Source organism: Manihot esculenta, chromosome 12 (genome assembly GCF_001659605.2).
Source record: "Manihot esculenta cultivar AM560-2 chromosome 12, M.esculenta_v8, whole genome shotgun sequence".
In the NCBI taxonomy this organism is placed as follows: Eukaryota; Viridiplantae; Streptophyta; class Magnoliopsida; order Malpighiales; family Euphorbiaceae; genus Manihot; species Manihot esculenta.
This window is the reverse complement of record NC_035172.2, coordinates 5856219-5870535: the sequence shown is the minus strand read 5'-3', so window position 1 is coordinate 5870535 and position 14317 is coordinate 5856219. Positions and strand designations below refer to the sequence as shown.

At 31.2% G+C, this 14317-nt stretch overlaps 2 protein-coding genes across 6 annotated transcripts; both read right to left on the bottom strand.

Moving 5' to 3' along the window:
• Positions 1–1097: 1097 nt before the first annotated feature.
• Positions 1098–7614, bottom strand: LOC110628664 (RNA-directed DNA methylation 4). 4 transcript variants are annotated; one of them, XM_021775453.2, is made up of 11 exons: positions 7279–7614; positions 6487–6615; positions 6311–6397; positions 5418–5509; positions 5146–5217; positions 4986–5027; positions 2604–2755; positions 2405–2523; positions 1988–2066; positions 1828–1901; positions 1098–1742 (listed from the first exon to the last, which is right to left on the bottom strand). In XM_021775453.2, exons 2-11 carry the CDS (start codon positions 6593–6595, stop codon positions 1465–1467), a joined length of 1104 nt encoding a protein of 367 aa, XP_021631145.2. In that variant the 5' UTR covers positions 6596–6615; positions 7279–7614; the 3' UTR covers positions 1098–1464. The 4 variants fall into 4 exon arrangements, with proteins under 4 accessions (XP_021631145.2, XP_021631146.2, XP_043804900.1 ...); XM_021775454.2 differs by having other exon boundaries at positions 6487–6600; XM_043948965.1 differs by having other exon boundaries at positions 6487–7614.
• Positions 7615–8840: 1226 nt separating this feature from the next.
• LOC110627743 (phenylalanine--tRNA ligase, chloroplastic/mitochondrial) lies at positions 8841–13664 on the bottom strand. Of its 2 annotated transcripts, none has more exons than XM_043962210.1 (10): positions 13293–13664; positions 12608–12798; positions 12292–12498; positions 12082–12199; positions 11831–11907; positions 10662–10841; positions 10444–10488; positions 10218–10322; positions 9209–9322; positions 8841–9106 (listed from the first exon to the last, which is right to left on the bottom strand). In XM_043962210.1, exons 1-10 carry the CDS (start codon positions 13477–13479, stop codon positions 9056–9058), a joined length of 1275 nt encoding a protein of 424 aa, XP_043818145.1. In that variant the 5' UTR covers positions 13480–13664; the 3' UTR covers positions 8841–9055. The 2 variants fall into 2 exon arrangements, with proteins under 2 accessions (XP_043818145.1, XP_043818144.1); XM_043962209.1 differs by having other exon boundaries at positions 12608–12819; positions 13293–13622.
• Positions 13665–14317: the final 653 nt, after the last annotated feature.

The window sequence follows — 14317 nt, the reverse complement described above, 5'->3', positions numbered from 1 at the left end:
TATTTTCGTAAATTTTTTTTACTATTATATTAACAATATAAATAACGTAAAATGTTAACATTTTTTTTATTTGTTATTATATATTTAATAGACTTTTGTAATATTGGCATCTTTTTTTTTCTGTTTAATTATACTTTATTATGATGTTTTTAAAATATATGAAATTGATTAACTTAAATTTTATAAGCATTCAATATAATTAATTTTTTAAAAGTTAATTTTATAGAACATGAATTTAAAAACAAATATATATTATGAGATTTTATATATATATCACAATTAAAATTTAAAATATAAATTAATTTCAAAAAATTAATAATAGTCTAGACATTTTGTCATTATCTTTTTAGTACATTAAAATATTAAAATAATAATTATAAATTAGGATTATTTTCTTATTATATATACTACATACAGGATTTTAAACATAAAATATTTTTATATAGACCTCAAATTTTTATATATTATTAAAACATTACAACCAAAATTTTACAAATAAAAAATTTAATTTTTTGAAAAAATAAATTATATACATATATTTTTAATTTATATATATATAATTGACCATTTTTATGAAATTCTAAGTAAATTGAAAAAGATAAATAACATGTAACTTTACTAATGTGTTGGACCCTTCAATTCTAGTTCCCCCCTGCCAAATGACAAGATTGGTAATTTATTGGCAGTCTAACCTGCAATCTTCTGCACAACTTGGTAGGTTCTATTTAATCTGTATTCATGTATTTTTACACTTCTCTGAGCTTCGCAGTCCATAATTTTTATTATTATTATTTTTATATATTTTAAATATATAAATTAATTATTATAATTTTATTTTATTTTTAAAATAATATTTCATTAAAGATTAATTTTCTAAATAAATATTCAAAACATCGTAATATCTTTAAAATATATATAATAGGAAAAAACAAATAAGCATAAGTTATTAAATATAAATTAGTTTAAGAAAGATTAACAATGCATTCTAATCCTCTCTCCGCTGAAGAAGCTAGAGAATTGATACATATCTAAAATTAATTACCTCCTGAAAAATTGTTATTTCTATTAATAAACATCCATAATAATTTAATCAACTATTAAACAAATCAAAATAACTCTTCTCACCCTAAAGAGGTAAAATATTCTTTACAAAAACAAAAGAGACTCCTACACCCACCTATACTTAGTGCAATATGTTGACAATCTATTATTGTAAACCTCTCCCTGTTTTGAAGGGAAAACAAACCAAAAAAACAAAAAATACTAAAACGAGGAGGAATAACAGTGCTATTCTACGTATAGATTTACAATTAAACATCCATGAAGATGACTAGAATGACCATGACAAAGATCCACACATTAGATGCAAGTATGAATCTTTCAAGTCAGACTAGACATTAAAGATGACAACATGGAGGTTTACAGGCTACCAAGAGGCAATGAGAAATATAATACCCATTATTTTCATCTCCAAGCATTGCCATCATCATCACCGTCGTTGTCATCATAATCAAAGTTATCATCATCCTCATAGTCAAAAGCGTCCTCATCATCATAAATTCCATCTTCATATTGGACTGCATCTTCAGACAAGCCATGCCTCGATTCCTCAAATTCTGAAGATGTACTACTAGTATCATCAGCATCTTCTAATTCACCACTTGATGCTTCGCTCTCCTCTTCAACTTCGTCTTCCTCTTCGGAGATTTCATCAGGATAATCGTTTCTTGGATGGTCCTCAGCTAAGAAAAACAGAAGAAAAACACATAAAAAAAGAAGAGCATTGAGAAACCAAAGGGCTTAAAGTAGTACAAGAATTTACGATACCATTTGAATCATCACTCTCGTATTCTGATTCATCATCTAACCCATCATAGAAATCTTCATCCTCTACCTGAACCCTGAAACAAATGATCTCCTTTCCAATTATAAAAATGACAAAAATAATAACAATGTGAGACCAAAATACGACAAATTTGACACTTACAGAGGAAAAGGGCTTAAGGAATCTTCATCACCTATATCCATGTCATCCCTTATGGTATAATAGTCATATACATAATCATCTGCAGATGACACACAAGAAACAAGATCCTATCAAGCAATGCTCATCAACATGAACAATTACATTCCATACCTAGTACTAGAGAAAGGCTAAACTAATTGTTAATTGCTTGGTGAAGCAATTACAAAAGCCAACAGGATGTCTGAGAAGGTATTACATTTTGCTTTCCCCCACTCCAACCCACAAAAATGCTTCTACATGATCAAATAGGAACATGCGTTGCATATGCTACACAGCACTATAGAAATCAAAACTCACAATAATCATCAAATACCAATCAGCATGCTTTTAAGTAATAATACTGCTCAATGCTCAATATAATCAAGGAAGAGGCATGACCTTGCTTGGACATGTAATCTCGTACATCAGTTTCAATCTGTGCTGCAGCACTTGGAATAAACTCTCTAAGTAGTGGTAGGTAGCTACTAAGAATCCTCTGATCCTCCAAAGACATAACTCTGCAATAGAATCCCAGAGACTCAACTACTTCCTACAATTTGAACACATAAAGAGAAAATATGATGAGGATAGAACTTACTCGTCTTGCAACTCATTGGATCTTTCCTCAACATCAACACGAACAATGTCATAGAAATGGCACATGTCACGTAGTTCTTTATCATGTGAAGTCTCTTTGTTACCTCTACGGCTCCTCCAAATTTGTTCAAAACGGGCATTTTGAGCCAATATCTAATATTAAGTGGGAAACAGGTGAAACAAAATTACACAGAAAAAGAGCAACTAACAGAAAACTTTAAGCATGTCAAAAATCAAAAGCAGTATGTATTCACACCATTCATAATTCTGGGTAAAAATCTAACTCAAACTAAAATAGTAGATTGCTTAGGCTTGCTTTCAGAAAATTATTTGCCTTTCATCTCAAAAGTAATCTCAAAGAAGCCTGATAGTGATAGTATAATGAGATCATATTTTCACTATATATTACAATTATTTTGTGCAAGGAAGATCTATGACTTATAAATTAAAAAAATAAAAAATAAACCATCACAGAATTCATCACTCTCAAGTCTCAACCCCTTGAATTATATATATATATATATATATATATATAAAGGACCATTCAATCAAAGACCCCAGTGGTTTCATGTTTCTATATGAACAGCAATGCATGAAAAATCATGGAGAGAAATTGAAAAATACAATAAAATAAAATTACTGCAAATTCCCAAATGTCCCAGAGCCTGAACTATATCAAATTTTGCTTTTTTGGGGAAAAAATTTTTGGAATTCATTTTATCCACAAATCAAGCATTAATGTTTAGTTATTCATCTACAAATTCTACAAAACTTGTCTTACTAATTTAGAATTTATTTGCAAAATTATACCAAATTTGATAGAAATTGGGCTCAAACAAAAAAAATTCCATAAATTAAAAATCTAAAATTCAAGTGAATTTTTGTATATCATATATTTTACTTTTAACATTTATGATTAAATTTCTTAAAACTTTATAGAACATATCTGCATCAAAAAAGCTATTAGCCCATTTCATCATATATACTTGTGAGCTACTGACAAGCCAATCTAACCAACGAACATTCCTCTAGTACTTGACTTAAAGAATATTCAGTCCCAACTCCCAAAATGGGAGGGACAGCTACATCCTATCTCAGAGATGATCTGGTCAAATTTATGCAGCAGCTAAGTCTAAAGGAGATAAAATAACTTGGCTCACTTCACCAAAAACTCGTTTGCTCATAAACATGACATATTTCATCTCCTTGTCCAGTAACCTCCATGCTCTGCGGTAAATTATGCTTGCCATCCACACAAAACTAGCAAGTTGCACAATGAATTACTCTCTGTTCCATATGATAGGCTTACTTTTTTTTTTTTTACATTAATTAAGAAAAAAATAGTTAATCTAGTTAAACAATTAACTTTCATTAGTCTTTTCCAATTATACCCCCCAATCATATTGCCTCATTAAAAATGAAATAACTCACGTTACTAACTTATTTTTGAAACTAATACATTCTACTTTTTAATACATATTAAACAAGGACATATTACAAGCTAAAAAATAAATTACTGATTTATAAAGGAAAGTAGCCTATAATTTCAAATATATGAAAAAGAAAAATAACAGTACAGATAAAGTACAAACCAAATCTTAACATAAGTACAAACCAAATCTTAACATACTACCATTTCACAAAGGAAAGTGGTCTATAATACCGGATAGATGAAAAGAAAAGGAATCCTATCTTTATGGGACAGCAGGAGTAGAAACCAAATCATAACATACTTCTAGGTACTAGCATAACAACTTCAAGACAGCTACATGATGGAATTTTGAACCATAATAATTATGCCTCTAGAACTTTGAAGATAAAAGAACCATGTGCTAGTAAAAAAAAGGATACAAACTTAAACAACAGAGAAAGCTCAATCACATGTTCATAAAATCAGATTACAACTGGTAAAACTCAGGAAGGACATAATCCAGATATCAAGTATTCTAAACACACCATCAACAATATACATACAACTTTTTTCGTCTACCCAAGACAATAGTGCAAGGGTTCAATATGTCAGCAAATACCATAAATGAAATATATTTCTATGCTTCATATACTAGGATAATCTCAGAAAGCAACATATAGCTCATAGACATTATGTGCCAAATCACAAAGATTCACTTCACCTGTGACTACATGAACTAGAAAGATGCTCTTCTTATTATGATGGAAATTAAATGACACAATTCATTAATTGGCATGGCTTCATATTGATACACAGATGCTGAAGCTCAAGAAGCACTTAACACACACGCACACACATGCATACAGCCATCATATTAAATTTTCTACAAATGAAGATGGACATGATCCTAATATAATGTAAATGAAATACCAATATTTTGGAATTATTAGGTAAATCAGAATTTCACTATACCTCTTGATTTTTTCTAGCCTTGGACAAAAGCTGCTGTTGTTTCTGCAGGCATTATGTTGGAAATACCAAGTGTTAGATAAAGTGCGTAGCAGAAAGTCTCCACCACTGTAAGTGGCAGTTAAGGTTTAGTCACTTTAAGACAGAAAAATGAGAATTTTACATTATCCCTTCTGAAGATCTGTTTTCGTTCTTTACTTTTTGGAATGACTTCAACTGCATCAGTCGAATTAGGCTGTAAAAGCAAGAGAAACTCATTTGATAGAAGTACAATATAACATAAATTCAATATGTTGCAATGGAATTGAAAACTTCTTGGAGGGATAAGGTAAAACATTTGAACACAACCAGCTTATTTTAACATGGAATTCTGGAATACATCACTAAAATGTACTAGTTAATAGACAAAGGCAACAGAAATAGTCACATGCATACCACAAATGATTGTAATATATCAATAGTGGCCTCCGTGCTGTTAACCGTCTCAACATGTTGTACAAAAACTTTCTTAGTCTTCAATTCCTCTACTACAGCAGATGAAACACAATGCGTCAGCATAGATATACAGAGACAGCAACAGATACATGGCAATGATCCAAATTGCAGCAGCCAGAAAATTGAAGAAATGGAAATGATCCAGATTGCAGCCAGAAACTTGAACAAACTGAGGGTAAAAAGTAAAGTAACTGATAGGAAAAAATTTGGGAATTAAATTGAATCTCAAACACAATATTTAACCAAACTCCAGCTATCACTTCTGATACAAGGTCAAACAAATTAAATTAGAATTTTCTCTTCTTTTTCTCTTTCAGTTTTTCTTTTTTATTTAGGATTCCAATTCAGTAAAGTATTTTAATTAGGAGTACTTTTCAGTCTAATATTAGGATTTGTCCTGACTAACATAAATAGAAGAATAGTAGTCAACTATATTATGGACTAATGGTATTATATTTTTCAATTCAGAATTTGAATTCTAAGGTTTTATTTAAAACTAATTAAATTATATTGTTCCAACTCAACCACGATGACCCTATTCAAGATCCAATTGTTGAGACCTAAATGCCCTAAACTCTTCCTCCACTTCAATTTCCCAACTCAATGTCAATGTTTAGAGCATTAGAGTATCGTTAAATTGAAACAAAGATAAAAACTGTGATGCCAATTTATTAACAAAAACCTTTGTAAGAAGATTTAATATATTTACAGTCCTCCCTAACCAATTCAACAACTAACATAAAATTGCAAGCCCTAATTTCCATTTTCTGAAGAATGAATCATGTGTGAAATAGTGCAAACGAAAAACCACACCATGGTTCAGCACTTCGTACCTTTTCCATGAACTGATTCACAACTAATGGACAACTTCTCAAAATCCAACAGCGGGCGCTTTAATGGCCTCTCATTAATTTCCAGCCCTACAATTTTCCACCAGTGAAGATTAGTAAACAGAAACTAGTATAAAGAAAAAGATAGAAAGAGAGCATAGAAAAGCTTCTCAACTCACAGAAGGCATCCAGTCGAGACTGGTTGGACTTGCGCTTAACCCTAACAACCACAGGCTTTTCACTGGTGCATTTGGGAGGAGATGAAGTGCTTCCGCTGACACTCGCCATGCAATCTAGGGTTTGATGAGCTTATTTTGAGTCGTCAAGGATTGGCCAAAAGAAAGGAAACTCAGATTTAAACTATCAGTATCCAAATCCATGCCCGTTACATAAGCATTATGACACACCATTACAATGTAAAGCAACCTAGATCAGGGATGGTACTGGCTAGGCTACCCACGAATTTAAAGTACCCAAACCCGTTTACAAATTTAACTCCACTACTTGTATCCATCCCAAACCCATTTACCATTACCCAAAACCACCTGATCAACTCATAATACAAAAAAAAAAAATCACACAAAATCTCACATTAGCATTACGCTAATCTCACAAAAACAACTCTTAACTCATTCATGATAGTCTTACTTTAACAAATTTTCAATAAATCTCTTAATTACAGTCCTCGGCACATTTACATAAATCTTAGCATTTCCACAAATTTTCAGGGATCTCACATTAACATTTCAATAAAATTCATAAACCCATTTCAATAATCTCACAAAAACAACCCTCAATTCATTCACAATAGTGTTTATTTCAACAAATTTAAAAACAAATTTCACAAATACAACCCCAAGAACATTCACATAAATCTTAACATTTCCACAAATTTCAGAAATCCACATCAATAATCTCACAAATCTTAGAAAGCACACATCTGAAACCACAATCTCAAAACCCATTCAAACCTGCAGTGACTGAGGCCGTAGTGGCGAGGAGCAGCAGTGGCGTGACTGAGGATGAGGACCAGCGGCAAGGAACAGCACCGGATGGCAGAAGAAATGGACCAGCGGACGCAGCGACGAGAACCAGAGGGATCGGCGGAGGAGAGAGAAGAAGCAACCAGGAGCACCGGACGCAGCAACGACGTTGCCAGCGTGAAGAGCAAAGGGACGATCAGCGGGAGGCTAGCGGCTGTACCATAGGGAGAGGCGGAGAGGTGGCAGGGGGTAGGATAGGTAACAGGCGACTGTGTTAGAGAGTTGAGAGAGAGAGAGAGGGGTTAGGGACGGAGATTTAATGGGTTTTTATATGGTATAATTTCATATAAGACCGGGTTTTTCATGATTTTTAAATTTCAATAATTGTTTATTATTTGGGGAAAAGATGAAGTTTTTAAAAGTATTTGAAAAATCTTTTTAACCTGCTGATTGATAAAAAAAAAATTAGTGGGTTAAAATATTTAATACGTTTATGATAGGAATATTTTAATTTTATTTTTTAATTATTATTTTTAAGTAAATAATAATATTAAAGAAAATATAAAACAATGTATTAAGAATATGAAATTAACAATGAGAGATAAAATATACTTGAAAATGAATTGATTATGTATAATATAGGGATAATTGCTAATTTAATTCTATATTTTTACAATTTTTATAATTCTGCCTATAATTTAAAAATAATTAACTAAATTTATATTTTAAACATTTAATCAATTATACCCTATAATATATAATCGATAACATTTTAAAATTTTAAAATTTATTTCTTAATTATAGATTATCAAAGTTTAAATCAAATTAAAAGAAAGAAAATGTGTTAAAATATAATAAATATTTTAATAATATGTTTAAATACTGATAGTATAATATTTAAAATATATAATATATAATTGATTAATAATTATTTTAAACATAATATATATAATTATTAAATAATAATAATAATGTATTTGATTTGATGCAGACAATGAAGAGAATTTTTTTGGAAGGTCTAAAATTTAAACCCTAAATATTCATTCTTATAATCAAGCTAGGATAGCAAGCATCCACAGACACTTTTTTTTATTTAAAATTTTATTTATATATTAAATTAAAGAATTAGGATTTTTTTTCTTCTCTAATATAACTTAAAAGACTGTGTTATTCTTATCTAAACTGAGGAAACCTGTGAACCGACAATAGTAAATTATAAAATTGAAACTAGAAGGTTTTTACAATGGAGAGGAAAATATTTTTATTTCTTTCCTTCCTTATCTTTCTCTAATCCAAACATAGCCTTGGTTCATCATACAACTTGGAAAGTAATCTAGCTTCTTGCACATTGCTGTAAAACATAATATAAAACTATATATATATAAATAATTTTTAAAATTTACTTGTAGGCTAAGCTTAATGCAACAATTTAGCCACTGAAAATTCTAATTAAGAAATATAATTGATGGATTTCCCATTAGAATATTAATGTAAATATATATTTATAGTTTCTGATAATAATAGCTAAACTACAATGAACAAAATATAAATTTGAGCAACGAAAAATTTCAACAAATTTATTATCAGTGACCAAGATAAAAATAAACCCAAAATCCCTTGATCCACTATCCTTCAATGTTCCATCCCATATGCAAATTCACATATGAAAATAGATATAGATATTGGGGCCTCATCTCTTAGTTGTAATACCAAAGAAATTTACATATGTTGAGATTCTCTATTGGATTAGTTGCCTAAGCAACTCTCATCTTAAAACAACATTCAGCTTGCTTTGCACTTGTTCTCTCACATTCCACTGCAATCAGAATTTCAAGTTTTTGATATATTTTCTTTTCAGACTATTAAACATAAGGGAAATAAATAAATCAATGACAATGAACAATCCTCAATGCAATACCTGCAAATCATTAATTTCTTCATCTGTTAGTGAACGCTCCATTGAGCGATAAGTGATTCTATAACAGTGACTTGTCATTCCTTTCTTGTTGGTAAAGTTATCTATCAAGCTCACCTGATGCACAAATAAACAAAAATATAGATCAACCACGTAACGAACTGGCATCTATAACACAGATGTGCTGCTGAGCCAATATCTCAACTTTTTTGGTATCATATACAAGTATTCAATTGCACAGGAAACTCTGGAGTCTGAACCCACATGAAAATGAGCAACAGATACAGCTAGACTGAACTTTGACTGAATAAATCTGTTTACTCCCTCAAACCAGCATGACACATTCTCAAAACAGACAAACAATCAGCTTTCTTGACCAAAATGCAGTAAAAAATAAATTAATAAATAATAAAATGAGAATAGTCATCCCTCAGCTGAATTTAAAACAAAAGATAATCTATGAGACTCAGAAAGGCCATAAAAGTGGTTATCACCACTTGAAGATTACAGGAAAAGTAAAGGATTGATGCATACAATAAACTTCTCCTCAAATTCAAACCCAAGGAAATGTACTATTGGTACTAAAAGATAAATGGATAGAAAACAAGGTTATCTTAGACTCATCAAGCAAGTCCCTTGCCAACCCACTGACATGGATCAAAAGGCTCACATAACCATTGCAAAATGCATCCTCTGATTGATTTATGCAAATTAAACCCTCAGAACCTAGAACCCCACTTCAAAATATAGACAGGCACTTTATAACCACTAACACTTCAAGTCTGTGGATATAACTAATGCAAGAAACATTTTTTTTTTAAATTTTTTTTACTTAACATAATTCTATTCCCTGATTCGTGAAAGGATTTGGTGACCAGAAAGCAATATTATGCATTTGCACGCAAAAAATGATGATGATAAGGAACACATTAATATGTTGTTGACCCGGTAATGAATGAACAAATGCACATGTATAAATAATACAAAAAGAGAGCACATATCATATGCATACCTCCTCAACAAGATCGCCAGCAACTCCTCTGATAAGTTCACATAAATTATTTTCGGTGAATGATTCGTTGATCCAAAAACTCATGTCTTTATAACAAGGAGGATACTGCAAAAGAAGTTTCTAAATTTAAGTCTCTGAATGCTGCACAGCACAGCCAGTCTTTTCTAAATGACATAGAGGAGAAAAAAAGAAGCAACGCCTCGCAATAGGAACAAAATAATCACACCTTTGAGAATGGCTTGAATTTGACACCCAATTGGCCACTACGAAACTACATGCAAGTGTAAAGATCTTCAAATTAGTTACTGGGTATGCTAGATCATAAAGATACCAAAGAAGTCAAATTGTGGCCTTAAAGTATTCAACATTGAAATGAACACAACTGAAAAGGAAACATAACTCAGTACGAAAAATCAGCCAAACGTATCATAATTCATGACTGACCTGAGAAATAAAGCGCTCATCAGTTGACCAGAAAAGCCGAATATCAGGTATATCAAATAGAACCATTGCCAGGCGCTCCAATCCAAGTCCAAAAGCCCAAGCAACATTATCAGGTCTGCCATTTCTCCTCAAAATTTCTTGCTCAGTCACACCACAGCCTAAAACTTCCAACCACTTCTCCTGACAAATCATTGGCCATCATTAAGTGAGTCAAATGCACCTGCGGCATTCTATCTTTGACTAGTAAAGCAATCCCTAATATTTGCAAGGCCAACATTAATTTTTCTGAAAGCTCCTTTATATGCTATACATGTCCCAAAATAGAGTTTTCTTATGGTTTAGTTGCTCACATATTGTCTACTTCACTAAGTTATTCCCTGTTTTTTGGTTCCACATTTCAAACCCTACTAAACTTCTACATCCTAATTTTCCGATATGAATACCGTAATTTAGATTCTACACACCCACATGTTGAAATTTAGGAGTCCTAAAATTTTCGAATAAAAACATGAAATTCACCAAAATAATTACCCAAGTATTAAAAATATGAAGCAAATTTTATTTTTCTGCAAAATTTCAAATCACCTCAAGTAGCATATAAAGCATCATGTATTGAAGTGAAAGGGAAAGGAAATAATAGAACATTTTACGCTTTCACATAAATTAGTAGAAACTAGAAAGCAATCCCTTTTTCAGCAAAGCTCCACAGTCCAACAGAGGGTCAGAAGCTAGTAGCCCAAACTAATGCTGAAAGGGCTTTTACCATAATTTGTTGATTGTAAATCAAAATTAGACTTATCATTTAACTTACATTGATTTATATTAATATGGAAAACTGAGTTCCATTGACATGGCTAAACTAAATTAAATCCATGGCTAGAAAACCATGGATCACTTTGCCTAACACCCCTGGAAGCTACAAGCCAAATAATCAGATCAATTAATATTTTTTTAATGCAGGGCACTCGTAAATTTGTAGTACACTATGCTCTTAGTTGAATGATGGTTAGAGAAGTTCAAAAAAGATTGGTCTAAGAGTACTGATGCTTGAGAGAGAGAGAGAGAGAGAGAGAGAGAGAGTGAGAAAGAAATAAGCTAAATAAGAATAACAGGAAAGAGCGGTTGCTTGCAATGCCTTTATATGAAAATGATGAAGATGCACAAAGTACCTTAAAATATATCTCTAGTTCAAATGAAGGATTGGTGAATGGGAAATAAGTATCAATCCACCGCATCTCCACAGCACCTGCCATTTTTAACAAAACTAACTAAATATGATAAAAAAATACTATATCCTAGACAAAACAATTGCAACTATATAACAAGAAAAATCATTCCTGTATCACAAACATCATTACTGTAGCTGCAATTTATAGCATCATCTACACATTTGCATGTACTTGAGAATTTGTATTGTTACCAAATAAATGCCTGGCCAAACCCTCAAGACATTTCTTTAAATCCTCAGCAGCAAATGATGTGGCATCTGAGCCAGATGCCTCCCATTCATCTGGAGAGAAAACCCGAAACCCTTCCATCTGTATGGAAACAAAATAAGTTTATCACAGAAAAAGAACAGGCCTTAAGAGCAGTTGAAAAGAAAACCATGACTCCAAAATCTATAATGAACCTGATGGAAAACAGGGTAATGAGTTGAATCAATAGAATCTCTACGGTAGACATCTCCAGTTACTAGGAAATGAGAGTGGCCTTTCCTTAATAGCTCTGCCTGATGTGCACTCGTATGACACCTCAAGACAGTTTGAGAGTCAACATAGTATGTGTCATTATAGCTCCTACTTACATGATCAGCAGGAACCAAGACATCATCAAAATTCTGCAAGAAGTGCATTAATTTTTTTTCCACTGAGAAAAGCACCACAGTACTTCCATAGTAGAAATGGTAATTTCTTACAGAGCAATGTCAATTTCCAATTTGTGTTTACCTGTTTCACAGAAACTAGTGGACAGAGATCATCAAATTTATCAAACTTGCTTGAGAAATTGGAGTCAAAATACTCATATATTTCATTCTTCAAAATCCCAAGTGGGTGTTGATTCCTCCTATGAAGTTGCATTCCAAGTTTTGAAAAAATTGTATCCGGAACATTGTTAGTGGGGTCATCTCTAACCACATCTGCAGAAACCAATGTCCAAACTACAATAACCATATGAAGGGTATAACTTGATACAACGTGATGAAAAAGTACCAGTCTGGTTACTATCTACTAAAACCCTACTGGTTTCAAATATACATGTCAAGCCAATGATTAGGAAAAAATTTCTGAAAACACTAAAACAGCACAAGAGAAATAATGAGAATGAAAGGATCAAAATCAAAAGATTCAGATTAGTCAAAACCCAAAAAAAAAAAAACCACAAATTGCAAAATTTTAGTGTATTTAAGGATTAAAAACCGAACCCACCACATGATTATCATTGCCACCAACTACCCAGAAGATCTTACCAGAACAGGAATTAAATAAAAAAATCAGCAGCAATTCAAATAATAACATGAACTTAATTAGTAGTACAAGTAGCAGCGGTGATTAGTCATTCAATTTTTAAAAAGAAAAAGAAAAAGAAAAAGAGAAAACGAACAAGAAAGATTTAAGGAGCTAATAATCATACCATCTTTAGCAATCTTGATTCCACCAAGTTCGAGCACAGAAACGACAGGTCCTCTCCAATTCCTTTTATCAGTAGTAGAGAGAGCAGAGGAGGAAGAGAAAGGCACTGAGAAGGTGCAGTGATTGAAGGCATTTCTTCTTCTGATGGAAAAGAGAGTGTAGTGGGCAAGTGAAAACGCCTTTGCCATGATTACAGAGAGAGAAACAAAGTACAGATAACCAGCAGAGTCAATGGGGTTCTCGTAAGTTTATGATGTCTGGGAGGTAAGGGAAGAATCAGAGTGAAGGGCTGGTTTTTAAGCTGCTCTTGATAGGAAAGGAGTGACTAGTGTTTGGTAAAGCCCAGCTATTTGGCCATTTGGTTTGGATGCCCGCCCTCGGGCAGGTGGATGGGTCGGGTAACTAATTTCCAATAATGTAACATTGAAATTTATTATTTAGTTTTCATATTATAAAAAAAATTAATTTATTTTTTAATTTTAAAATATATATTTAAATATTTTTAATATTTTAAAAAAATATTAATTAAGTTTTTTATTAATTTTAATTATTAAATATCTTAATATTTAATTTTTATGATATTTTTAAAATTTAAAAAAATTTATTAATTAATCATCCAGCAGTTATGTAAAGAGTAAATAAAAAATATTTTATTTTTTAAAATATTTAATCGTTAAAATTAATAAAAAATAAATTAATAAATTTTTTAATATAATTGTAATAATTTTCACATAAACATCATTAATTTGACGAAATGAAAAAATTAAAATTAAAATGTTAAGTTTAAAAACAAAGTAATATATGTATTAATTTTGATGTATTTTAAATAAATATTCTCTTACATGACAATAAACTTTAACTAAATATTGTTTAAATTTCGTGTCATTTGTAGGCATGTATAGTCTTAGCTTTGAGTTTTACACAATGTGAGTTAAAAAGGTTGAAATCTAAGTTATATTTGACCTAATATTTTAATAAATAAAAAATTATTAAAATAAAATTATTTATGAAGAGTGGGTAATAGTA

What these genes read in the sequence shown, in the direction of transcription:
- LOC110628664 (XM_043948965.1), bottom strand. Translation starts at nt 6,595, where the DNA reads ATGGCGAGTGTCAGCGGAAGCACTTCATCTCCTCCCAAATGCACCAGT. An exon ending in AGGCTAGAAAAAATCAAGAG is followed by an intron (nt 2,756 to 4,985) that starts GTATAGTGAAAT and finishes ACTTAATATTAG; the next exon opens with ATATTGGCTCAAAATGCCCG. An exon ending in CGAGAGTGATGATTCAAATG is followed by an intron (nt 1,743 to 1,827) that starts GTATCGTAAATT and finishes TGTTTTTCTTAG; the next exon opens with CTGAGGACCATCCAAGAAAC.
- LOC110627743 (XM_043962209.1), bottom strand. Translation starts at nt 13,479, where the DNA reads ATGGCAAAGGCGTTTTCACTTGCCCACTACACTCTCTTTTCCATCAGA. An exon ending in CACTAGTTTCTGTGAAACAG is followed by an intron (nt 12,499 to 12,607) that starts GTAAACACAAAT and finishes CACTTCTTGCAG; the next exon opens with AATTTTGATGATGTCTTGGT. An exon ending in ATGAGCGCTTTATTTCTCAG is followed by an intron (nt 10,489 to 10,661) that starts GTCAGTCATGAA and finishes ACTTGCATGTAG; the next exon opens with TTTCGTAGTGGCCAATTGGG.